At 55.5% G+C, this 24,577-nt stretch overlaps 1 protein-coding gene and 1 non-coding gene across 8 annotated transcripts in view; one reads left to right on the plus strand and one right to left on the minus strand.

The window, feature by feature from the left end:
* LOC108390316 (uncharacterized) overlaps nucleotides 1-24,577 on the minus strand; it is a 54,452-nt gene that overhangs the window by 14,992 nt on the left and 14,883 nt on the right. The window lies entirely within an intron of this gene.
* On the plus strand, nucleotides 1,695-23,898 carry RIPOR1 (RHO family interacting cell polarization regulator 1). 7 transcript variants are annotated; one of them, XM_037025483.2, is made up of 23 exons: nucleotides 8,315-8,365; nucleotides 10,887-10,965; nucleotides 15,689-15,815; nucleotides 15,934-16,086; nucleotides 16,241-16,319; nucleotides 17,047-17,070; nucleotides 17,164-17,217; nucleotides 17,360-17,512; nucleotides 17,613-17,676; nucleotides 17,760-17,803; nucleotides 17,881-18,006; nucleotides 18,449-18,597; nucleotides 18,673-18,802; nucleotides 18,886-20,367; nucleotides 20,449-20,567; nucleotides 21,385-21,517; nucleotides 21,785-21,920; nucleotides 22,046-22,207; nucleotides 22,468-22,626; nucleotides 22,771-22,967; nucleotides 23,057-23,140; nucleotides 23,251-23,341; nucleotides 23,483-23,898. In XM_037025483.2, the coding sequence occupies exons 3-23, from the start codon at nucleotides 15,712-15,714 to the stop codon at nucleotides 23,578-23,580; spliced, it is 3,741 nt and encodes a 1,246-aa protein (XP_036881378.2). In that variant the 5' UTR covers nucleotides 8,315-8,365; nucleotides 10,887-10,965; nucleotides 15,689-15,711; the 3' UTR covers nucleotides 23,581-23,898. The 7 variants fall into 7 exon arrangements, 6 of the variants coding, with proteins under 6 accessions (XP_017504754.3, XP_017504756.3, XP_036881377.2 ...); XM_017649265.3 differs by lacking the exons at nucleotides 8,315-8,365; nucleotides 10,887-10,965 and adding an exon at nucleotides 1,695-1,801; XM_017649267.3 differs by lacking the exon at nucleotides 10,887-10,965 and having other exon boundaries at nucleotides 8,210-8,365.

The raw sequence follows: 24,577 nt of genomic DNA on the forward strand, positions 1-24,577 counted from the left end.
GAACCATTCTCTTCCTGTTTAACATGAAAACTTTCTGCCCGAGACAGCTGATATGATATGTGCAGGCTGCCAGCTCTATAACTCACATTTGCAAAATGTTTTAAATATCACAAATTAGAAAGTATGTGCATGTGATTTCTAGTGGCTAAGAAAGATGAAAAGGTTTGGCAACTTGAAAACATGTGAGATATATTCCTGTAGTTTTCCATACTTCCACGGAGAGCCAGAGGTTGTCATCATGTGGAAGCTTAGCAAGGAAATAGGTGATTTTGTGTCCTTGTGGAATCTAGAGGCTGGAGATCTTGGAAGCTCTGTCAATGCCCTGGGTGAGCCCCTTGGGGTACAGAGGGCCTAGTTTAATGAGGGCTGACTGTGTCAGGAAGTGGCAGCAATCCCACTGCCTCTCATGCTACCACAAATCTGGAGTTTTGTGAAGAAAAGCCAGGATTAATGGGGAATGAGAGATGCAAAGCAGATTCCAGAAAATCGGCAAGGAGGAATCTTGGGGAAAGTTTTTCAGAGTTAGTGTGAAACTGTCAAGCCTCTATGCTTCTGTGAGAACTCAAGGATAAAAACAACAGTGAGAAAAACTAGAGAAATAACAAGGAGCCAGACGGAGCTCAAGTGAGAGCTTGTGTCTTTGGGCAATTTGGAATACGGACAAGAGATGGCACCAACTCAGCAGATTATCCAGGTGGCTTCTGGGAGGGAGAAAATATCCCAGTGTTCTGAGGCCTGCAGTCATTCCTAATCCAACAGATGTTTATTGAGCATCCATCAAGTTCCTGTGGTGGGTACTGGGTGGGCATGGTGTAAGGAATGAGGCACTGTGGTCCCTACCCTACAGAACTCCCAGCCATTGAGCAAGTCATTGTGCTGAGTGACAAGGAAGAAGGCTGGGGGTATGAAGCCACTGTGGGGATCCTAGAAGGCTTCTTGGCATCTAGGGTAGTGTTATCCAGACACAAAGAAAGACAAGGGCACAGAGAGCAGATCTGTTTGGATGAAGTAAGAGGGGAACAGTTCTGGGAACAGCAGCACAAGGAGACTGGATGGGTCCTTTCTTTTCCCATTTTGGGTTATTTGTTTGTTTAGAAAATTGGAGGAGGAGCATCTCCTAAGTGCCAGGCATTCAGCACTTTCTGTTTATTGACAGAGCAACTCAGTTCACCAGTGTTCACGGAGCTCTCTGAGCAAATGAGCTGGGCCCAGCCGTGGAGCAGACAGAGGGCATGGCAAGAGCCAAGGCCAGAGAGGGGACCCCACAAAGCTGTTGCAGAGAAGAGCCCGGCATTGTTTGGGGCTGGAGTAGGGAGCTGAGGCCGAAGGAACCCTGAGCTGACTGATGTTCAGATTTCGTCTGGTGGGGAGCAGGATGAGTCCTGAGGGATCTGTGCCCTGAGAAGCCAAGGCCAGGCGAGGGAGGTCCCACCTCAGCACATTCTCTTCTGTTGGGACGCGGAAGGTAATTAACCTTGGGACCCTAACAGCTGCCACCACCACGCTTTAGGAATTCAGGCCCTCCCTGCAAGACATCTCAGCCACACTCCCCCTGCACAGCTCTGGGGGAGAAAGAAATCTCATTAAATTCTTTCATCAGATGTGCTGGATACCAGTCCACCTCCTGGACCAACCTCTACCCGCACCCTGGGCTCTCAAGAGCCCAGGCTGATAGCTGCCTTCCCTTCCACCAGGTCAGAAGCCTGCCACCTCTCTACTCGTCAAGGTCCTATGGGCCCTCAAGAATCCTGACTCAGCTCACAATGGCATCTGGGGGAGCAGGGGAGCCCTGCAGGGGAAGGTAAGAGCCTTGAATCCCATCCCAGCCTGGCCACAGGTTCACCATGGTGATCCTTGGGCATGACGTTGCTCTCTCTGCACGTGATAACTTTTGAAATCCAGGACCTCCAAGTCTAGGAATCAGGCACAGTGACTCAGCCTGGATCTGGTCCTGGCATGTGGAGCCCTGGAGAAGTAGGTGGTCCTTTCAGAAGGGGAGGCAGACCAGGCCCTGATGGGAGAAGCACAGACATTGTAAAAGTGAAGAAGAGGTCCTGGCCTAGCCTGGGCTCCAGGGAAGGTGTCCCAAGGAAGTGGCATCTGAGCTGAGCCCTAAAAGGCAGGCAGGCAGGCATGGGAAACCAGGATGCATTCAGGGAACAGAGGAGTTCCATCTGGCTAGAGTTAGGACCTCCTGAGGAGGAACTGGCCAGAGATGAAGGGCCAGTGGGAAAGTAAGAAGGGACAGGGCTTGATATGCAGAGGCCATCCAGCTGCCCTGTGGAAAGTGGACCAGGCGGGGTGAAATCAAGGACATTTAAGAGGCCAGGTGCAGGTGGTACCCTGGCCAAGGGTGGGCGGTGGGGTGGGGAGAACATAGCTGACTTGCTGGCTGATGGGGTGTCAGCAAAAGGTCATCCAGACTAACATGAGGACCCAGGAGGGGAGCAGTTCTGAGGAGTAGAGGAGTTTGGGGTGCCCAAAGGTCATCTTACTGGGGGAAATGGAGAGAGAGACGGGGTCTGAGACTCAAGGCATCACTGTGGGGATGAACAAGGCCCTGGAAGTTGCCAGGATGGCCTGAAGGAAAGTATCAAGGATGACGGAAGGGGGTCCAACTAACCTGAGGAGCCCACTAAGGGACATGAATTCATGACAGAGCCAGAGAAGCAGCTAGAAATCCAAGAAGAGCAGTCACAGAAGCCAGAGGGAATCTCAGAAAAGGGGGGGGATCATCTGTGTCCAACACACCTGGAACAGGTAAAGGAGGAGAGGATCGAGAAGTGGGGGCAGGGGGTGGAGCATGTCAGGGAACATTTATGAAGAGGCTGCAGAGTGTGGAGGAGGTTTTAATGGTCGGGGGCTGGTTCTCAATAGCCTTGACTTGCGACCAGGTCTGAGTGCGAACAAGCCTGCGGAATAAGGCTGAGCAGGTCGTGCACAGCACACTCCAGTGACCATCCATTCACAAAAACACCACTTGGGGCAACAGGGCACCCCCTGGAGTTGGGTGGTATTTTGTGTTGTCTGTTACTGCAGTGCGGACACTTCCCATACGGTGGCGCCAAAGGTCAACGCTGTGCTCCTTGGGCTTGTATGGGGAAGGGCAGGGGTCAGTTTGCGGATCCTAGGGCTCCAAGGTCATTGACTGATGGGTGGCGGGTGATGCCAGATGCTCGGTGGCTAGGACCCTTCCTATCACAATGCCCTCCAAATCTGTGAGAACAGTTTAACTAGCGGTGGGAATTTGGAAATAAAGTACACACCACACACTGCAGCCTTTGTCAGGGGTCCTGGCCTAAAAGGGCCCCAGAGGAGCAGCTCATCCCATGATCTGGGAAAGTCACGAACGTCCCTCCCACTTGTCCCTTAGGAGAAGGGAGTCAGGAAGGAAGGAAGGACGCCTGGCCCAGTTGGCGAGACACAGTCACCCCACCCCAGCATGACCCAGCTCACAGGTCCCCCTGGAGGCCAAAGCTGTATTGGCGGGGACAGTGGCAGAGACCCAGCCTTGCCTGAGGCAGAGTCCCCAGGGAAGTCACCTGTAGAGAGCTGGCAACCCTGGACTAGAAACTTACACCTACTAGGTTCAGGAGCCGGCCTGGAAATGCCTCAAATAAGTAATGGTCATGTCATCTTTGAAAACAATGTCAAGTTAATAGCAAACCATTCTTTGTATAAGTAAATACACAGAAGAAAAGCCAGATGAATTACAATGCCCAGGAATGATGGCCACTTCCGGCACAGGGGTGAGCCTCCTGATAGCTCTCAGGGCCAAGGGAGGCAGTTTGACGTACGGAGACTCCTGCCACAGAGCAGGTGGCTGCTCTGGTGCTTTCCACACCTTGCTGTGTTTATTGTGTTGAGCACCTTTCCTTATTCAGACCTGTAACACCCTTACTCCCTACCCAGACCTGAGCCTGCCACCCTTCAGACCTCCTTTCCCTCCACTCCAGCCCACTTGACTCCAATACAGCAAGTTCAGTCCCACCTGCAAGCCATTAACCCTGCTCTTCTCTCTGCCTGCAGTACTCTTTCTCTGCATCATTCCATGACTGGTTCCTTCTTGTCATTCAGGCTTTGTCTCCAGTGTCACTGTCTCAAAGAGGCTTTCCCTGACCACTCTCTGTCCCATCACTTTGTTTTCTGTGTAGCACTTCCCTCTCTCTGAAGTCATTATACTTACATGTTAACTTGATTGTATCTGTCTCCTTAGCCTAGGATGTAAACTCCTTTAGAGCAGAGACCTTACCTGTCTGGTCTGCCACTGTGTCCCCAGCATCCAGAATGATGCCAGGTATATTATGGATAGATGTTCTATCTATACCCAGCATCCATTTTCATCCACAGAGTAACTCAGGGCATACATGAGCCTCCTTCAACCTTCTATTGCCTACTGATGGTCACACATGGACTATTTTGTCCCTTAAAAAATTTTTTTGACATTCTCTTAAGAGTGTTCACTCACGCATCATGTCCTTCACTGACAATCTCAGAGAAAAAAAGTCTCTTGTCGTTTACTTTTGCAGTGTGTTGCTTATTAATGAGATGGAGTGCCTTTTCAAGTTGTAATTTTAATGAGTGAATGGATGGGTGCAGTTGAAGCATCAGAAAAGAATAGTGGCTCCAGGTACCACAAAGTGAGAGTGGCAAAGTCAGGACTTGAACTTGGGGCAGCATCCCCTGCCCTTGCCCTTCATGACACACACAATGGGAAGTAGGGTCCAGGCTGGAGCAGGAGGGAGTGGAGGTTGATGACAAGTACAGACACACCCACAAGTGCCACATTTACCCCCCATGGAGTGGCACCTGCCCACTGAAGCACTCTAGAGGCATGGCAACTTTGGCCCTCTCTCATTTGATTCTTAGTGAGCTGGTGAACCATTGTTCCTCCAAAAGCTATCTCCAGCCAAGACCCCTCTTTTTTTCTGGACACCTCCCCCTGATGGATGGTACCCAGATCTCTCAGATGCCACCCAAACTGACCACATCCCCTAACCTGATCCTCCAGGTCTCTCCAAATCATTGAAAAACACCACCCTCCCCCATCACTCAGGCCCTAAATCCCAGCATCATCTATGCTGTCTCCCTCTCCAGACTCCACATCACATCAGTCACCCAGCCCTCTAATCTGCCTCCTGAACCTGAACATCTCTTGATTGTCTCCTTCTCTCCATCCCCACTTCCCCTACCCTGGCCTAGACCACCATGACCTTGGCTGGAAAATGATAGCTGCCTCAACTTGCCCCCTCCATGTACTGCCTAAGTGGCCTCTGCAAAGTGTAGATATGATCACAACATCCCTCAGCTTATAGCCCAGCCTACTCATCACCCGAGGTGGGATCCATGCTCCCCAGCTAGTCCCCAGGCCCCCTTATGACTGGCCCTGTCCCACATACACACTTCTCCAGTTGCATTAAGCTTCTGCTCCCCACCAGCAAAGGAGGCTGCTCCTCCCAGGCCCTGACCTCTGCTGTACTCTCTGCCCCAGATGCTCCTCCAAGAGCACCCTCTGCCTGCCTAGAGAGCCCAACACCTTACCATGTTAAGGGCCCCTTACCTGCAAAGCCCTTCCTAGCCAGCACACACACATTCTGTCTCACACACACACACAGAAACATGCACACACAGTCACAAACACATACACTCTCACATTGGTGACACAAGAGACACAGAAACAGTAAGCCCTGACTGACAGTAAGACCCCATAGGCAGGGACTGGGCAGACTCAACTCCAGGGCCAAGCACAGAGCAGGTTCCACAAATGCTTGCTGAACATCTGGCCAATGAATGGATGCTGTATGCTCTATCTGAGGCATGTGGCCACAGGCACCAGAAGGGGCAGGCTTCTGTTCTGTCCCCTTACAAAGTTGGGGGTGAAGTTGCATACCAGAGAGTTGTAGCCATAGGGACTGTGGGGTGGGGTGAGGGAAGCCTCCATTTTTCTGGGTTTTGGGACTTGAACTGCATTACTTCCAAAAGTGGAACTAGCTGCACCATGTGTGTGCCTCCCAGGTTCACTCTGGTTCTCTCCACCCTCTGCTGTCTATTAGAGGGATTTTTCTCAGGCCAGAGCCCATCCCTGTAGGAATGTGAACTGCTCAAGGTTAGAGATGGCAAGATTTGGTGCTCTGCCCTGGCTCTTGGCCCATGCCAGGCAGAGCTTGTGTTCAGGGCAGGATGCATGACTCAGAGCCTAACTGTTTCGGACTCAGTGAGTTAAGTTGGAGCTCAGACTTCGCCCCTTCCTACTGATCTGACCATTGGAAAGGCCCTGCGTCCCTGAGCCTCAGGTGGCTCCTTGGCGAAATGGGTTTAAGCTGTGTTCTTCCTCACCTGGCTCAGTGGTTGCTGGAGAGAGATACAGGAGGCCTCCAGCACCTCGTAGCTATCAGATGCTGTCCCTCTCTCAAGGCACCTGAGTGGAGAAGAGGGCCAGGTGGAGCCTCAGGTGTCCTATCTGCTCACTGAAGACCCAAATGTGCCTGGCCCTGGTGGTCACAGGATAGGTAGCTAGGACTGGTCACAGACAAGGACAATAGGCAGCGATGGGTGCTCAGAAGGGAGGAGTGGGAAGCTGGAGGACACAGATTTCTTGGAGGAGGTGACATTTGAGCAGCTTCCCAAGTGGATAAGGGGGAGAGGCATCCCAAGCAGGAGGGAGGCTGAGGGAAGGGGCAGGTTTAGGCACATGGTTATACATGCTGCCTGGTGTGATGAGTGGCATGAAAGCATGAGTCTGCAGAACATGGGGACAGAGAGTAACAAGGAGAGGCTGTCTTTAGAGAAGGTGGTCAGAGGATGCCTTGCCGAGAAGGTAACTTTAGAGGGAGGCAGGGACCAATTGGTGCCAGTTTTGAAAGCTCTAGAGAGGCCCAGTCTGTGGCTCAGGTGGGAGCTTGGGTGGATAGTGGTGCTCTGCAAAGATGAGGACAAAGGAAGAGGCCCTCTGGGGAAGGTCGTGAGGTCTGGTGGGTCATCCAAGGGCTCTGGAATAGAAGAGGGCTCTGGGCACAGAGAAAGTCTTGGGATAGTCAGCAGTGGATGGATGGAAGCCCTGAGGCTGGGTGATATTTTAAGGTTCAGAAACTAAAGAGAAGAACCCAGTCCCTGGAAGCAATCTCCAGGTTTAAGGACTATAAAGAAAGGAGTGCTGCAAAGGAAGGCAAAGAGGAGGGGCTGGAGAGGTGGGGGACCTGGGAAAGAGTGAGGTATGTCTCTGGTAAGAGTTGCTGAGGAAGAAAATGTCAGTGCATCTAAGGGCCTCGCCCCATACCCCCAGCCTCTGGGCTATCAAGACCAATGCTAAGGAGGGCAGATATTCAGGAACCTCTTATTAAAGTCCCTCAAACCACTCCTAGGCATGTATGTGTGTGCTGCCTTTTAGGGGAAGGACTACAGAAGTGAAGCCTGAAGGGTGGGGACCCAGAGTGTTCACGGTTGGACAGGGCCAGTGATGTCTTATTGATGGGAGAAGTGGGATGCGGAACTGGTTCTTGGACCCCAGTGTGGGGTCAGCTCTCAGTTCCATCTCAACCCACTCTAAGGGAGAGTTAGTATTCCAGACCCCTCATTGGAAAAGACTGGGCTCTGGCCCCCTTGGCCAACACGTGCCCAAGTCAGGATACTCAGACCCTGCTAGGGTCTTCACCCATGCTCCCTGAACAAAGTCTGAGACTCCCCAGAAGCCAGTACCCAATGGGTGGTGAATGGACAGCCTGGCTAAGAGCCCACACCTACTGGCCAGATGGTGGCAGGAAGGGCAGCCTGCCCCCACCAACAGGAAAACCAAGGCTGAGGCAGAGATGGCAGGGCTGAGGAGCAGCGTCTGGACCCAGGGGGTGTCAGATGGCTAGGCTTCAGGGCCCCCTCTTCGCCTCCCCAGAATGCCTTGATCCAATCCAGCAGTGGCTGCTCCAGGATGTTTCAGGCGGTCACAAATAGGGGGACCTGAAAAGTCTCTAGAGCCCACGGAATCTGAGAAGAGGGCAGACAAGCCGGTCTTTCTGGAGCACCCCGTTTGGGGATCTGCGTGGGAAGGAATGGGGCCTCCTTTGTGAGCAGTTCCCAGAAAGCCGCTGCATTCCCGCCGATCCCGGACGCTGAGAACTCCCACCGCCCTGCGGTACTCCAGGGTCCCGCCCCTCCATGAACTGGTGGACTCCGCGGGCGACCGGCCTGCCCCTTTACCCGAGGGGCGGAGCGAGCCGTGGGCGCCTCCACGGGTGCGGGAGCCGCGGGAGCGCAGGAGGTGGGGCCCAGCGGGCCGGAGGGAGGGGCGGGACCGCGGCAGCTGCAGTGCGACCAGGGCGGGCAGCGACGGGCGCACGGAGAGCGCGGGGTCCTCGCAGCCCATCGCAGCCATGTGAGTGCCCCCGCCGTTTCCTGGGGCCGCGAGCTGGGCGGGCAGTGGGCGCCGCGGTTCCGGTACGTCCCCGTCAGCGCCGCGGGATGGGTCCCGGTTCTGCTGTCCCCGTTGCGGCCCTGTCCCACATTGCCCCGTTCCCGGGACCCGGGCCGCGCGGTGTGGTTTCTCGCCGCCGCCCCCACCCCCCGGGCGCGGAGGACGCAGCTTCGTCCACAAAAGCCGCCGCCTCTGGGCCTGCCGCGCCTGGCGCTGCCTCCTTCCCACCCATGACAAGGCCCAGGCGGCCGGTGCACCGGGGCTCTGCGGTGGGCCAGGCCTGAGGGCGGGCCCTCGGCGCCAACCTGGGCCCTGACACGGGCGCCCTCCCGGAGCCCCCGCCGCTGTCGCCGCCTGGGAGGCTGAGCTGGGAATGGGTAAGGGGCAACGAGGGGTGCAGGCTGGCCTCCGAGATAAGGTCATCTTCCTGGCCCCACCGACCGGCCTAAGCCGCTTTGGGGCCCAACTGCAGGGGGCCGGGCCTGGCCTGGGGCTGGGCTCTTCACCCAAACCTGGCGCGTGGAGAACCCCAAGAGGATCGCCCCGGTGCGGTGGTGGGGGAACAGACTTTGTCCCTAGAAATGGGAAGCTGATGTAGGGTCGCAGCGAGCAGCTAGGCTTGGGCACGCTACAGAACTGGTTTGGGGAAGGGGCTGCTCAGCAGGGTTAGGGGTCTGGCTAAAGCGCTGTCTCAGCACCCCCTGTCCTCTTCTCCCTGGTGAGGCCTGAGTCCAGCCTCTGAGTCTGACCCTTCCTAGCCAGTTCTACTGGATTGATCTTGTCGTGTGCCAGGATTGGATGGCTGAGCACCTACTGTGTGCAATGTAATGTAACAATAACGGTGCCCTGGCTGCCATCTGTGAGGCCTCTCCCTGACCCTGCAGGGGTCAGTGCCAGCACAGCTTTCTGGGAAGAGTTAAAACAATCTGCCAGATGCAGAAACCTGTCCAGAGAGGTTAAGAAAATTCTTAGGTCACACATTTAGTTTGGGGAAAGGTGGTATTAGACCCAGATCTGAATTGTTGCCACTGCACTATCCACCTCCGAAGTGTGGAAGGGGGATTGCAGAGTGAAGTTCAAAATACTCCAGCGAGACAGGGAGGCCTGCTTAGCTCCCACTTCTTTCCACCCACCCTCCTCGTCCCAGTTTTGTGGGGCACCAGCCAGAGAAGCCTAGACTTGGGTGGGATGAGGGGAGCATGCAGGACGCTGGGCTGGGTTCTCCTCCGGTGGAAAAGCTGGCGGGGAGGGCGCGGCTGAGTCACAGAGGCCCCTAGCTGAGGCTCCGACTGGCGCACCCCTGCCAGGCCCTGCCCAGGGGAGGCCAGCAGACTTCCAACGCACGGCCGGCCCGGGAATGTGACCAGCTGACCAGGGAGGGGGCCGGCAGGAAGTGAGGCCACCCGGCCGCCTCCGCCTGGTTCCGGGGTGGGGGTCCCCGGCCGTGATGCACCCCTCTTCCCTCCCTTGGGGCAGCTGCGGCATGATGTCAGCAGCTGTGTTTGGGGGCAGTTGCCATGCAGACAGGGGCAGGCTCAGGAGGGACCCCTTCTCCCTTGTAGCCGCCCCTTGTCCGAGTTATTTTTAGCATCTGTTTACCTCCATCTAGGGCCGCGGGCTGCTGGGCGGGGCTGAACCAGGGATTCCCAGCCAGTGGGCTGGCCTGGCATACCGCTGAGCTGCGCTGTGCAGGTGGCAGGACCTCCAGTTCTATACAAGTGCACCAGTTTTGGTAGTAGAGGGTACTGAGGGCCTGCAGGATCTGAAGCTATGCAGGCAGCCAGGGTCCCATTCTCAGCTGTCCCCAGCTGTCTGTGCTACAGACTCCATCACCTTTGGAACCTGGGATATTTCCCATGTCCAGAATAGGCTTTAGGCCAGTGTCCTCTGGCTCTTATCAGTCACCAGCTGAGGTGGCCCCTTCTCCCTTAACTCAAGGGGTTCTGCCCTTTCCCTCTTCCCACCCCCATTAGGGGAGATCCTATCTGCCTCCTGAAAATGATCATTCAGATGGATATTCTGATAATAATCTGGGGGGAGTATGAACCAGTGGTTAGACTTCCTGGTCCCTGTGGGACTAGGGATTTGGTAGCAGCAAGCCAGTCAAAGAAAGCTGATGAGATAGTCAGCCTATTGAGTCCAGTCCACCCACTCAGTTCCAGAATCCAGGGGACCTGTATCTGCCCTATCCCTAGGGAGCAGATCCCCAAGTGAGGAAGAGCCAGGAAAAATATGTGGGGTAAGAGAGTTGGATGGACAAAAACTTGAAATCTACCCCTTCAGTAGTTCAGGATCTGCTGTTCTGTGTCTGGGAAACACAGTTCACTTGGCCCCCCTCTCACGCTCAGCTCCCTTCTTCATTATTTGCTCTGGTGCAGGGCCCAGTGGGTAAGGATAGCAGTGAGGCCAGTTCCCAGAGTTCACAGTCTGGTTGGAAGACAGACCTTAAAGGAGAACTAACAACTGACTTATGTGGCCTCAGGGACCAAAAGGAGGAAGCTATGAGGCGCCTAAAAGGGAGACCAACCCAGGGAAGGCTTCCTGGAGGAAGAAATCATAGGGTAAGACTTAAAAAAGGAGAGGGAAGTGGTCATGCTGAGAGTAGTGCAAAGAGGGTAAAGGAGAAATGGGGACTGCTGCTCAGAAACTGAGGAGCCTTTCAGGTATTGAGAGGAATTAGCTGGGAGGGTAGGGAGCAGGGGACTATGAGGGAAGGGGTCGGAGCCTGAAGAGTCCTGTGGGTCATGTTAGTCTGGACTCTGTCCTTGGGGCAGGGGGCTACTCATGGTTGTTTCACAAGAGTCAGAAGAGGGAGTGTTAAAGATTTAGAGTCCTGGGGTTGGACTACCTGGGTTTGAATCCCTGCCCTGCCGCTTACCAGCTGTGTAATATTGGGCAAATGAATAATTGTTAACAGCAGCTAATATTTGCTTACAGTGAAGTAGTGTGTCCACCCAAATTCCCTACCCCACATGCAATTCTCTCTTCCCCCAAACACTCCCTATATAGAGTGGAGTATCTCATTTCATCCTTCCAACAGCCCTGTGAGATTGTCGTTATCCTCATTTAACAGATGGATATCTGCAGCCCCAAATTATTAAGAAATGTCTTGCACACAGCCAGTTAGCCTCAGGTTTCTCACCTATGAAATGGGGCTAGTAGGACTTACCACATAGACTTGCAACCAGAAGTAAATGAGATGATGTTGTTAATGAAGCACAGTGCCTGGCATATAGAAAGCACTCGATAAAGCACGTTTTTTTGCATTATCAGGTGATAAATTTTAAGAGCAGTTACTAAATGAAGAATGGGTCACTGTGGGTTAAAGTAGAAACAGGGAGGCCATTACACAGCTGCATTAAGGGTGAAAACTGAAGATGCTTAGACCTGAATTCTAGCAATGGGGGTGAAGGTGAGGGGGCAGATTCCAGAGGTGGCAGAAATGTGTGGCTAAGTAGATGTGGGGATAACAGAGACTGAGGCTTCTGTGATGACTCTTAGTTTCTGTCTTGAACAACTGGCTGAACAAGGGATGGGGCTGTTGTGGAGAGGTTGACTGGGGTGAGGCAGGCTTGAGGAGGAAAGTGGTGAATTCAGTTTGAGGACTTCAAACTCAGCACATCCCTAATAGCCCACTCCACATGGTCACATCGTCTGGGGAGGCAGCAGCAGGCAGTTGGATATACAAGCCTGGTGCTTAGAAGAGCTGTTTGGGCGAGGAAGAGATAAGGAAGCTGGCAACATTAGATGGCATTGAGCTGTGGGAGATGTATACAGCCCATGGGCGGGGATGGGGAGAAAGATAGATCCTCCTTGGGAATCTCAGATGAGTAGCCCAAGAGATAGGTGGAAAACCAGGAGCATGTGGCCTCTTGAAATTCAAGAGAAGGAAGGGCTCAAGGAAGAGGAAGAAAGCAGGACAAGGGATTAAGTAGGATAAGGACTAAACATTGAACACTGGATTCAGCACCAGGGAGGTCACTGGTGACCTTGTCCACACAAGGAAGTGGTGGGTGCAGAAGACTGACAAGGATAGGAGAGCAGTGGGTAGGTGTGGAGAGGAAATGGGTAGACATCTCTTCAAGTAACTTGGCTATGAAAAGGCCAAATGGGTGAGGGGCATGGGTAGCTGGAAAGACACAGAGGGGTCATTTCTTTTTGTAGCTAGTTATTTAAAGTCAACTTTCTATTGAAATATACATACAGGAAAGGATCTAAGTGTACAGATCAATACATTTTCAAAAGGGGAAGCACCAATATAGGATTAGGAAATACAACCCAGATTAGGCAATAGAACATTCTAGCACCCTGGAAGCCCCCTTGTGCACACTTTCATTCCCCATGGGTAACTACTATTCTGATTTCTATCACCATAGATGAGTTTTGCCTGTTTTGAACTTCGTATCAAGGAAATCATACCTATGTCCTCCCTTGTGGTCTTGCCTCTTTCACACAACATTATGTCTGTAGGACTCACTCATATTGTTGTATGTAGTGGTATATTGTTCATTCCCTTTGCTGTATAGCATATATCTACTGATGGGCATTTGGGTAATTTCCAGGGTTGTTTTCATTTTTTGTGTGGGAGTGACTTGAGGTTGTTTTGAGGCTTGTGAGAAGTCTGAAACACCTTCCACAAGAAGGGAGAGAGCTGAACTAGGGCCACACATGAGGATTTTCCTGATGGGAAATGAGAGCCTGGCTGGTGTTAAGTATTGCTCTTTGGTTCCAGCCCAGCTGCTTTGCCAGGACCTCTGGCCAGGTCCCACCAGCCTGTGTGCAGGTGCAGAAAAGGCAGGGAGTCAGATTGCTTGGGGTTGGTTTCTGCCAGGTAGGGGAGAATCACAGAGTGCTGGGCATATTAGCGCAGGTGAGCCAATGGAGTGGTGACTGTGGATCCTGGCTGGGGAGAAGGGTGTGCAGGGAAGGTAGAAGAGAAAGTAGGAGGTTGCTGGCAGAGAGAAAGGAAGCAGAGGCGGATTGTGATCTGTGTGCAGGGTACTGTCTGTGAAATTCTAGGCTGTATTTCCAGTGACTGGCACATGCTTGGTATAGGGTTGCCATTCAGTGAATAGTTGAATTAATGAGCTGAGAGATCAGGAGGTCTCAGGTAGAAGACAGGTGAGGTATGGGTGATGGAGAGAGCCTTAAAGTTGTAGTCAATGAGGCTGCAATTTAGGAAAGGGACATTCCAGAGCCCTTTCCCACAAGAGTTGGCTGAAGGGATCACAGAGGCCACAGTTGAAGGGAGGGGGGTTAAGGGCAGCCCACCAGAATGCATAATTGCTGGCATTGGGAGGGAGAAGAGGATAGCATTTCTTAAACTAGGGTCCTTGGACACGCTACACCTGAATCTGCAGCAGGGTGGTGGGCTTGTTGGAAATGCAGACCCTTGGGTGCACCCCAGCCTCCTGGGGAGATAGTAAGCACAGTGCCACAAAATTAGGCAGCAAGGAGTATTCATGGGGCATGGAGCACTAAGCCCTTCCCAGGGGATGGGATGCCCAGTGGACCCTGGGATGGTGGCTTCTATCCAGGCTGGAGGCAGACAAGGGATATTCAAGGAAGAGATACTGGGGGCTGGAAAGGGCTGACACCAGAGGGATTCAGCCCATGTGAAGATGCAGCTTCGGCTAGAGATGGGGCACTGGCTGGGCAATGGGACCTGCTCCTTATCCTTGGGGCCTGGGAGTGCAGGAGGAGTGTGCCCAGACTGAGCACCCCATCTGGGGTATAGGGGTTGGAGTGATGTATGGTGCTGTAGAAATCTCTGCACCCAGTTCTTTCCCTTTCCTTCTCCTGCAGCAATACATAATATGGGCTTGATGCAGCCCCAAACTTAGCCCCTCCCTTTTTTCAACCTCCCAGGCCCCTCAGTGCCTCTGCCCCCCCATTGGCACAGTCCCTCCAACTCAGCACCCTCAGCCCCACTCAGGCTTCACTCCCCAGCCTTTACACATTCAGAACCCCAACTCAACCTTTTGTGTTCAGCCCTCTCTCAGAACCCTCAAGAGCCACTCTATGGACCCTCCTACTCTGACTGCACCCAATCCAGCACCTACTCAGTGTCCTCATTCTATTTATCCCTCCGTACTCACTGCCCCGCTCAATTCCCTTTACCTACACTCCTGACCCCAGCCGAGAAGAACCCCCTCACTTCCCTCCCAGGGGAAATCCCTGTCGCCCCTTCCAGAGGCCGGGCGGGCCTGAAGCCCGGGTGCCCCCCCAGGTCCGGCCAGTCCCGCCCCATCCCGGCGGGCTGAGTCAGGAGGCAGGAACTGGGCGGGGGTTGGGGGAGGCGGTGCCGGGAGGAGCTGAAGCCCGAGCCAGAGTTGCTGCGAGCGAGCGCGGAGCCCAGCCACCCGGCACCAAGTGGAACTGGGCCAGCTGGGACACGGGGGACAAGCACAGGGGCTGGGGGTCTGTCCCGGACCCACCATGAACGCCAAGAAGAGAGGTAGGGCCCAGCCTGGGTCTGCGAAGGCCTCGGGGGTGGTCCCGGGGCGTGCGGGCTGGATTCTGGGGGCCCGGTACACGTGTTTCACCGAATCAGGGTGGGGGTCTGCAGAGGATCCCTTTCCTCCATGGGCTCGGGCAAAGGCGTCTGTCTGTGACTCAGTTTCCAGTTCCAAGTCGCCGGAAAGAGGAGGGGGCGGGGCGTTTCTCAGCACTGCCCCCAACTCTGGGAATCCCCCGGCTGCTGGGCGCCGGGAGGGCTCTGGCGTCCAGGCGTCTAGGAGTCGGTGGGGGCTGGAAGGGAGCAGCCTACGGGGGGTGGGCGGGCTGCGGGAGGCTAACCCTCTCTGGCCCGGCCTGTCTGGCAGCTCTGCTGGGCTTGGAGCGCGCACCCCACCCCGCCCCATGACTTCCCGCAGGTTCACGGGGTGGGGGCACGAGAGCTCCTGGTCCACCACGAGTTTGGGGAGGTCGGGGCAGGACTAGGGAGCCCGCCCCGCCCCCGGTAAACAGGCGCTTCCGTACATTCTTCGTGGGCCCCGCCCCTTTCCTGCCCCTTCCCAGCGCTGGGAGGGTCCCCACGCGACCCCCCCTTCCTGCCCCTCGGTGGGCGGAGCCTGCACCTCTGCAGGAAGTGGGGGCCGAGCCAAGGCCACGCTGAGTCTGAGGCTGAGTGGCCCGCGGCCTCCCTGTCATTAGCGCTGGGACTGCGGGGCGTCGAACTTGGTGTCAGGCGGTGTCTGGTAGGCCTAAGATAGGGAAACCGGGCCTTGGGAGGGGCTTTCAAGAGCCCGACAGGCACTGGACATCCGCCCTCGCCACCCCCAGGGAGCCCAGCGCGGACTCATTCCATGATGTCCCTGTCGGTGCGGCCACAACGCCGCCTGCTCAGCGCTCGGGTCAGTAGGAGCCAGTCCTTCGCAGGTGTCCTCGGCAACCAGGAGCGGGGACCCAGGTAGGCTGCAGCGGGGGGCTTATGGGATCAAGAGAGGCTGACAGGATTGGAGGTGGGTGTGCAGTGAGGGCTTGGGGGATTCCTTCTTGCCCTTTTCTGAGTGCATCCTCTTCTTCAGGAGCTTCCCGGCCTTCAGCCCTCCGGGCCCCCCACGGAAGACCCCAGGGCTCTCCCGAGTGTCCAGGATGTTTTCCGTGGCGCACCCAGCCCCCAAGGTCCCGCAGCCTGAGCGGCTAGACCTCGTGTATGCTGCGCTCAAGCAGGGCCTGACGTAAGCAACTCCCTCAGGACGCCCTGTCCCAGGATCCCTCCCCTTTGTTGCTAGTAGGAACCTTCCGCAGCCTTATACCCTCTTCCCACTGCCTGTACCTTGGCCATCTGTAGCTGGAGATATAAGCTAACTCTTTTATGTTCCCCTTCCTCAGGGCCTATTTGGAAGTACACCAGCAGGAGCAGGAGAAACTCCAGGGGCAGATAAGGGAGTCCAAGAGGAATTCTCGCCTAGTGAGTTGAAGGGTTGGCAGTTAGCATGGATGCCCTGGACTAATACTCTTTGTCCTTGTGGTGTGGGATTTAGGTAGGGCCAGCCTTGGGTAACATCAGGGCTGTTTTCTGGGGTGACTTAGTACTGGTGTGACTAGAAAAGGGGATATCAGGAAGGGCTGGGGAGGTTTCTATCCCCACTTTCCCCAGGCTGTACGTATTTTGCGCCTGGGACCCAGTGCCTGCCCATGTGAGCTTCCAGTGGGGTGGGTCAGAACCTCATTCAGAACCTCACAGACATGGACAACAGAGGTTATATTGTAGTGGTACTGATGGAGAGTGATAGTTCTTCTGGAGAAATAGGTCAGTGTTTCCTGGAGGAGGAAACATTTCTGCTTGAAGGTCTTGAAGGATGAATAGGAGTTCTCTGGTAGAGGGAACCATGCATGAGAAGGCACATAGCTCTCTTTCTAGGGGTTGCCAGAAGGGAAGTGAGCCATGGGAGGGATCCCAGGGAAGAGGTGGTGGGAAGGGCATTGGAGGGGTCTTGGGGACCAGAGCTATGTCACTAGCACCCACCAAAGGCCAGGCATGTGGGAAGGTGCTTGTTTTGACTGGAGTGACTGTAGACTGCAGTATGAGGGAAAGGAAGGCTGTGAAGTAGAGGAGCCAGATAGGTGTGGATGGGCAAGTGGTCCTGGTAGAATACTTCCCATACCTCCTAAGTAGCTCCTCTCATTTCCTGCAGGGCTTCTTGTATGACTTGGACAAGGTGAGTGTGTAGAGAATGCTATTGGAAGCAATTGGCTCATGGGAGGGTAAGGTCTCTGATCCTCAGGCCCCTACTGATGTACCTCTCCCCCAGCAAGTCAAGTCCATTGAACGCTTCCTACGACGGCTAGAGTTTCATGCCAGCAAGGTACATGTGCAGCATGCGTGTGTATGTATGGAGTTGGGTGTGGATTGGCTATCACAGAGAGATGGGGGGAGGCTAGGTCCTGAGTGAGAAACCCCAGTAGTGCATCTGAATTCCCCGACTGCCACCCTACTCACCTGGCCAGATCGATGAGCTGTATGAAGCATACTGTGTCCAGCGGCGTCTCCGGGATGGTGCCTACAACATGGTTCGTGCCTACAGCACTGGGTCCCCAGGGAGCCGCGAGGCCCGGGACAGCCTGGCTGAGGCCACTCGGGGGCATCGCGAGTACACTGAGGTGAGGGATGGGTGTCCATGAGCAGACGCACAGGGTATGGCAGAGCTGATGAGAGGGGACTGGTTCTTGACCCACTCCTGTCCCTGTCCAACCCTCCCAGAGCATGTGTCTGCTGGAGAGTGAGCTGGAGGGACAGCTGGGAGAGTTCCATCTCCGGATGAAAGGTACTGAGTGATGGGGTCAGAGAAAGGGAAGTAGATGCCCAGGACCTCTCAACATGGCTCATCACCTTTTCCTGGACCCCCAGGGCTGGCCGGCTTCGCCAGGCTGTGTGTAGGTGATCAGTATGAGGTACGAGGATGTGTAGGGAGGGACTGGGAGGGCGGGTCACAACGTCAAGGGCTGCCTCATCCTGCCTGTTATCCTAGATCTGCATGAAATATGGACGTCAGCGCTGGAAACTACGGGGCCGCATTGAAGGTAGCGGAAAGCAGGTGTGGGACAATGAAGAAACCGTCTTTCTTCCTCTGCTCACAGAATTCCTGTCCATCAAGGTGATGTCTCTTCCCAGAACCACAGGACACCATGATTGTATGACTCCATGACCCTCCGTATCCCTCATGACCCTGAGCCCCTTAACCCCTGTGACCCCCACCTGGCTCCATGGCCCTGTAAATGTGTGACCCAGTGATTTTCATGACATTGTGATTTCCTCATGACCTTCTGACCTTGTGAATATCTGACCCCCTAAACCTCCATGAGGCTGACCCCCATGACCTCAGTGACCCTACAAAGTCAGACTTCTGTGCTCCCCATGCTCCTAGGCTACTTCTAGTCTCCATGGCCCCATTACCTAAGAATTCCAATCCCTGCAACCTCCTCATGGCCCTATAACCCTGTGACCATTGCGTAATTTATGGGCAAATTCAGACTCCTGATTGCTCAGTGTCATGACCCCTATGCCCCTGTGACCCCACAATGCATTCTTTGCTACAGGTAACAGAACTGAAGGGCCTGGCCAACCATGTGGTTGTAGGCAGTGTCTCCTGTGAGACCAAGGACCTGTTCGCTGCCCTGCCCCAGGTTGTGGCTGTGGACATCAATGACCTCGGCACCATCAAGCTCAGCCTGGAAGTCACATGGAGGTTGGTGGGGTTGAGGGGCTTGAGGATGGGGTCAGGGGGCCTGTGGCACCTGCTAATAGCTGCATCCATCCACAGCCCCTTCGATAAGGATGACCAGCTCTCAGCTGCCTCTACTGTGAACAAGGCCTCCACAGTCACCAAACGCTTCTCCACCTATAGCCAGAGCCCACCAGACACTCCCTCACTTCGGGAGCAGGCCTTCTATGTGAGTCACAGCCAAGCTCAGGTCCCACCATCCCCAAGGGGCTTCCTGGGGGTGGTCCTGAAATACTCTTTCCTCTCTCCCAGAATATGCTGAGGCGGCAGGAAGAGCTGGAGAATGGGACAGCATGGTCCCTGTCATCTGAATCTTCTGATGACTCATCCAGCCCACAGCTCTCAGGCACTGCCCGCCACTCAGCCCCCAGACCCCTGGTGCAGCAGCCGGAGCCTCTGCCTATCCAAGTCGCCTTCCGTAGGCCTGAGACCCCCACCTGTGGGCCCATGGATAAGGAGGGGGCCACCGCCCCAGCCCTGGCCAATGGGCATGCCCCTTACAGCCGGACTCTGAGCCACATCAGTGAGGCCAGTGTGGATGCTGCCTTGGCTGAGGCTTCAGTGGAGGCTGTGGGCCTAGAAAGCCTCACTGGGGGACCTAGCCTGCCTGCACACCCAGAGCTCACCCATGGGGAACAACCTATCCCTCCTGCCCTGGACCCTGGCCATTCTGCTACAAGCCCTACCCTCAGTACAAGCCTTGCCCACACATCTATAGACCTAGACTCAGTTCATAAGGCCACAGGTTCTAGCTCTTTTGATGTGCCAGGCTCCACCCACACCACTACAAACTCCACCTATTGTACCATAGGCCCCATCCACAGTGTTCCAAGCCTCACTTCCAGTTCCACAGGTTCAGCCCACCAGCCCCTACTCACTACCCTCACCACTACAGGCCCTACCCGAAGTGCCCCAGTGCCAGCCCAGCCCACAAGTCCCACCCATGAGCCAGTACTTCCTGCCCTCACTACTGTAGGTCCTACACCCAATACTCCATGCCCAGTCCAGACCACTGCAAGCCCCAGCCTCGCTGTCACAAACCTGACACCCACTGTCACAAGCTCCTGCAGCAAGCCCAAGCTCTCTACCCTCACTACTCCAGGCCCTACCTCCAGTGCCACAGTCACAGCCCCAACCACCACAAACACCACCCACAGGACTTCAAGCCCCACCCACACCACTTCAAGCCTTGCTTGCAAAACCAGGATGTCAACTCACACCACTACAAATCCTGCCCCTAGTGCTGAGGGCTTAGTCCCGACCATCAGGAGCCCCACCCATACAACTGTAAGTTCTACTTCTCTAGACCTGGCCATGCTCCCCAGCCCCTCTGCAAACATGCACCCTACCCTCCCAGACACAGACTCCCTGCCCGGTTGCTACCCAGCCTCCACTCCCTGTACTCTGGCAGACCCCATAGCCCCCAGGACATACCCAAGTCCAGCCTGTTCCAATTGGGAACCCCTCACAAACCCTTCTCCAGACCCTCCAAGACCCATCCTTCCAAGCCCAAGCCCCTCTCCCTCACCCCTAGCCCCAATGCCCCAGCATTCAGACCTTAGCCTGGCCACAGCCACCCAGGCTCCAATTCCAGGAGCGGCTGGAGGGGCTGCGGACAGGAGGCTGGAAGAAGCACTGGGGGCCTTAATGGCTGCCCTGGATGACTATCGTGGCCAGTTCCCCGAGCTGCAGAGCCTGGAGCAAGAGGTGACTCGGCTGGAGAGTCTGCTCATGGTGAGGAGGGCCGGGCTGGGCTGAGCAGCTCAGGGAGGGCAGCCAGGTGGTACAGCAGCTCTGACTCCCTCACAACCCCAGCAGAGACAAGGCCTGACTCGCAGCCGGGCCTCCAGTCTTAGCATCACTGTGGAACATGCCCTGGAGAGCTTCAGCTTCCTCAATGAGGATGAAGATGAAGACGATGGCCCTGGAGACAGGTAAGATGGGGCTAGGTGAGGGGGAAGAGGTGAGGTGAGGCCAGGTGGAATACAGGAAGGGAGCAGTGAAACGAGGTGAGCAGGGGGATGGACTTGCTAGAAGGTGCTTCTGTGCTCACCCCTCCTGTGTTCTCCACATGTGTCCTTGATGTCCATGTTCCAACCCCCTCTGTAGCCCCAATGTTTCTGACCACCCTCTTCCTCCTCCTTGCAATGACTGCCTCCCTGTGGGTCCCCAGCAGCTCATGAGCTTCCAGCTCCTCCTCTCTCCCATGGCCTCACCTTAGACCTACCCTAGGAACAAGCCCTTTCAGTACCTTCCCATGCACCCTGGGTCCCCTAGCATCACCTTTCTCTGTCTCGACCCCGGCTTTCCCAGAGAGCCCAGCCCCTCGAGTCTCTGTCCGAAAGCAGCCTTTGCCAGTTCCCAGTTGAGCGTCATGCCTGGCCCCTCCTCCCTCTGCTGCTGCCCAGGTTATGACCCCATACCCTGTGCTCCTTGAATCACAACCCCTTGCAGTCCACATTCCACAGACCATCCCACCTGCAACCCTACTCCTGCCCATCCCAGCCCTGGCACTCCCGGTGGTTCTGGCGATTCTAGACGGAGGTGGCTCAGGGTAGACCGACTCTGAAGACCCCTGATACCACCTGCTTTTTCCAGCCCCTTCCTCCTCCTGAAAGTCCCTCATGAACTCATCCCTTGTTTGCACATCATCTATTATTCCATTCTGGGATGGGATTGCTTAATAAAAGTACACTGGTAACCAGATGGTGATGTGTGCTCCTGGGGCGGTTGGCCCCATTTTTCTCTTAGGCCCCCAAGCAGCCCCGAACCTGGGGCTGAGGCCAGCTTCAACTCACCCACTGCCCACCCCCTCAGCACGGAGTGTCCAGCTCTGGATGCTGCCCTGGTCCAGCACCTGTACCATTGCAGCCGCCTCCTGCTGGTGAGGCTAGTGGTATTCCCTTACAGTCCCCTTGTAGCCCCTTACTCCAGGGAGCCCTGCACTTCAGTCCTGGCTCCCCACACCTCCTCTGAGTTCCATTTCCCAATGCTCCAGGGCCTAGCATCTGGCTCTTGTTGAATGTAACACCTCCCACACTGGCACCCCCACAGCCTCTCCTGATGCATGCTGGAACTTCTAGTCCTGGGGTTACCCTCCCCGCAAGCTCTCCTTTGAGGTCTGAACTACTTGAACACCCTTGTTCTCCAGAAATTGGGCACATTTGGGCCCCTGCGCTGCCAGGAAGCATGGGCCCTGGAGCGGCTGCTGCAGGAGGCCCGAGTGCTCGAGGCAGTATGTGAGCTTAGCAGGCGATGGGAAATCCCTGCCACCTCCGCCCAGGAAGGTAAAGGCCCTGTTGGCTCTGGCTTGGTGTCTGCTCCAGAGCTCCTCCCTTGCTCTACTTTATCTACATGGCTGTCCGCCCACTTACCTGCTCTGTTGCTAACAGTTTTCTGCACCTACTCACAGTGGTACAGTTCTCAGCCTCTCGGCCAGGCTTCCTGACCTTCTGGGACCAGTGCACAGAGGGACTCAGCCCCTTCATCTGCCCTGTGGAGCAGGTGCTCCTCACCTTCTGCAGTCAGTACAGTGCCCGTCTCTCCCTGCGCCAGCCAGGCTTAGCCAGGGCTGGTGAGTGGGCTGGCTACCTGCCCCCTCTGCCCTCCTTTCTCAGATCTCCAGTGATGGTACCTCAGGGAAAGCCAGGTCGGCACACACAGACATGTTGAGCTGAGCACTGGGAAGAATTAGTGAAGATTATTGGTACAAAAGGCCAAATGGGTAGAATTCGGACAGGTGGTCCCTGGAGGTGAGCCTGGGGGTGGGAGCACTCCTTCCTCTAAGGGCCTAGGTCCATCCAAACCCCGAGTCCTGTGCACTGCCTCCCACAGTATGTATCAAGTTCCTGGAGGATGCCCTGGGGCAGAAGCTGCCCAGGAGGCCCCAGCCAAGCCCTGGAGAGCAGCTCACTGTCTTCCAGTTCTGGAGTTACGTTGAAGCCTTGGACAGCCCCTCCATGGAGGCCTATGTGACAGAGACTGCTGAGGAGGGTGAGGCAATGATCCTGATCATAAAGTGGCCTGGCCCTGTGTGTGGGTGTGAAAGGGTGGATGAGGACATGAGCACACAAGAGACCCCACTTCAGGAGGCTCCTTACCCTGCCACCTTGTCCCAACAATGCCTTCTTCTTTCAGTGTTATTAGTGCGAAATTTAAACTCGGATGACCAAGCCATTGTGCTCAAGGCCCTGAGGTTGGCGCCTGAGGGGCGACTACGAAGGGATGGACTTCGGGCCCTCAGCTCTCTGCTTGTCCATGGCAACAACAAGGTCATGGCTGCTGTCAGCACTCAGCTCCGGAGCCTGTCGCTGGGTCCTGCTTTCCGGGAAAGAGTGAGAGTCTAGCAGCGTCCTCTAGAGGCAAGGGCTGGGGTCCCAGGTTCCCAATGTCTGGCTAAGTCTGCCATCCCACCCTTACCCAGGCCCTGCTGTGCTTCTTGGACCAACTGGAGGATGAGGATGTGCAGATGAGAGTAGCTGGCTGCCTAGCCCTGGGCTGCATCAAGGTGACCCCTGCCAATCTACCCACCCTTTCTCTCCCTTTCCAGCTTCCCTAGCCCTGGGCCTTTCCCACCTGCTCCAGTGGGCCCATCTCATTGCTCCCTTCCCCCTGTAGGCTCCTGAGGGCATTGAGCCCCTAGTGTACCTGTGCCAAACAGACACAGAAGCTGTAAGAGAAGCTGCTCGGCAGAGTCTACAACAGTGTGGTGAGTCCAGGGGATGTGAGGTACAGGTCAAGCACAGTTTGGGGACATTTTGGCTAATGGGAGTAAGGGTGAGATGGGGTTAGAGTTGGGAGGCCAGAATGGGGCTAGGGCCACTCCTGACCCCATTCTTACTTATTACAGGGGAAGAGGGACAGTCTGCCCATCGACGACTAGAGGAGTCACTGGATGCCCTGCCCCGCATCTTTGGGCCTGGCAGCATGGCCAGCACGGCATTCTAAGCTCCCCACCCACCAGCGCCCAGTGCCCTTTCTCTCCACTTTCAGGGCTCATCAGGCACTGGCAGGGAGGGTGAGGGCTGGCTCCAGACACCCCTCCCCGACAGATTCCTATCAATGAAAATCTAATATATTCTGTTGCCCTTGGGGTTGGTAGAGTCAGTGCCTGTAGTCAAGTGCCTCCCAGCTTCGGCTCAGCACACTTGCCATAGATCAGTGTCCCGGGCCTGGCCATCCTGCCTCTGCCCCTCCATGTCCCTTGGTTTTATATTTTATTTACAGAGTTTTACAGAAAATAAAAAAAACAAAATACCTTTCCTACATGGCCTGGCCTAGTACACTCCTGACCCTCTGCTCCAGCACCTTCTGGTTGTGGCCCTTCCTGACACTCGTTTGTTCACACTCCAACTGTAACAATGGCTTAAGCTTTTGCCCTGGAAATCCAGGTGGAAGACAGCCCAGAGGCTGGAACTGGGCTGGAAAACAGGGCAGAGGGTGGGGATAGTTGCTGAGGAGGCTCAGCCTGCAGGTGGGGTGTGCCCTGGACCTATAAACTATGGGCCCAGGCTAGATCCGAACTGTGGAGTAGAGATGGCCCAAAGGATGTCCGTCCTGGGAATGGCTCCCCCAGCAGCTAGCATCTGGTGGCCCAGAGGCAAAAAGGAGGCCTGCAGGAAAGGAAGGCAGAGTGGTGGCTGGAGCTCTTGGCCACCAGGGGGCAGCAGAACCCCATCAGGGAATGCAACACTTCTGGGTCTCTGCCTGGGCAGCTTCCTCAGAGGGGGCTAAGCTCCAGGAACTCCTTGAAGGCCTGGTAGTTAGAGAGGAGATCCCTGCAGCGAGGAAGAGCAGGGGCCTTGGAGGCAGGAGACCCGGATGGCTGCCCTGTGACCTTTAACAGTAAGTCCCTCCTCTCCCAGAGCTGCCTCTTCTCTGTAATAACAAACCTCATTGAAGCCCGAGGCTCTGCACAGCCCGCAGACCTGTGCTGCTCTGGGAA

Source organism: Manis javanica, chromosome 17 (assembly GCF_040802235.1).
Source record: "Manis javanica isolate MJ-LG chromosome 17, MJ_LKY, whole genome shotgun sequence".
NCBI classification, from domain to species: Eukaryota; Metazoa; Chordata; class Mammalia; order Pholidota; family Manidae; genus Manis; species Manis javanica.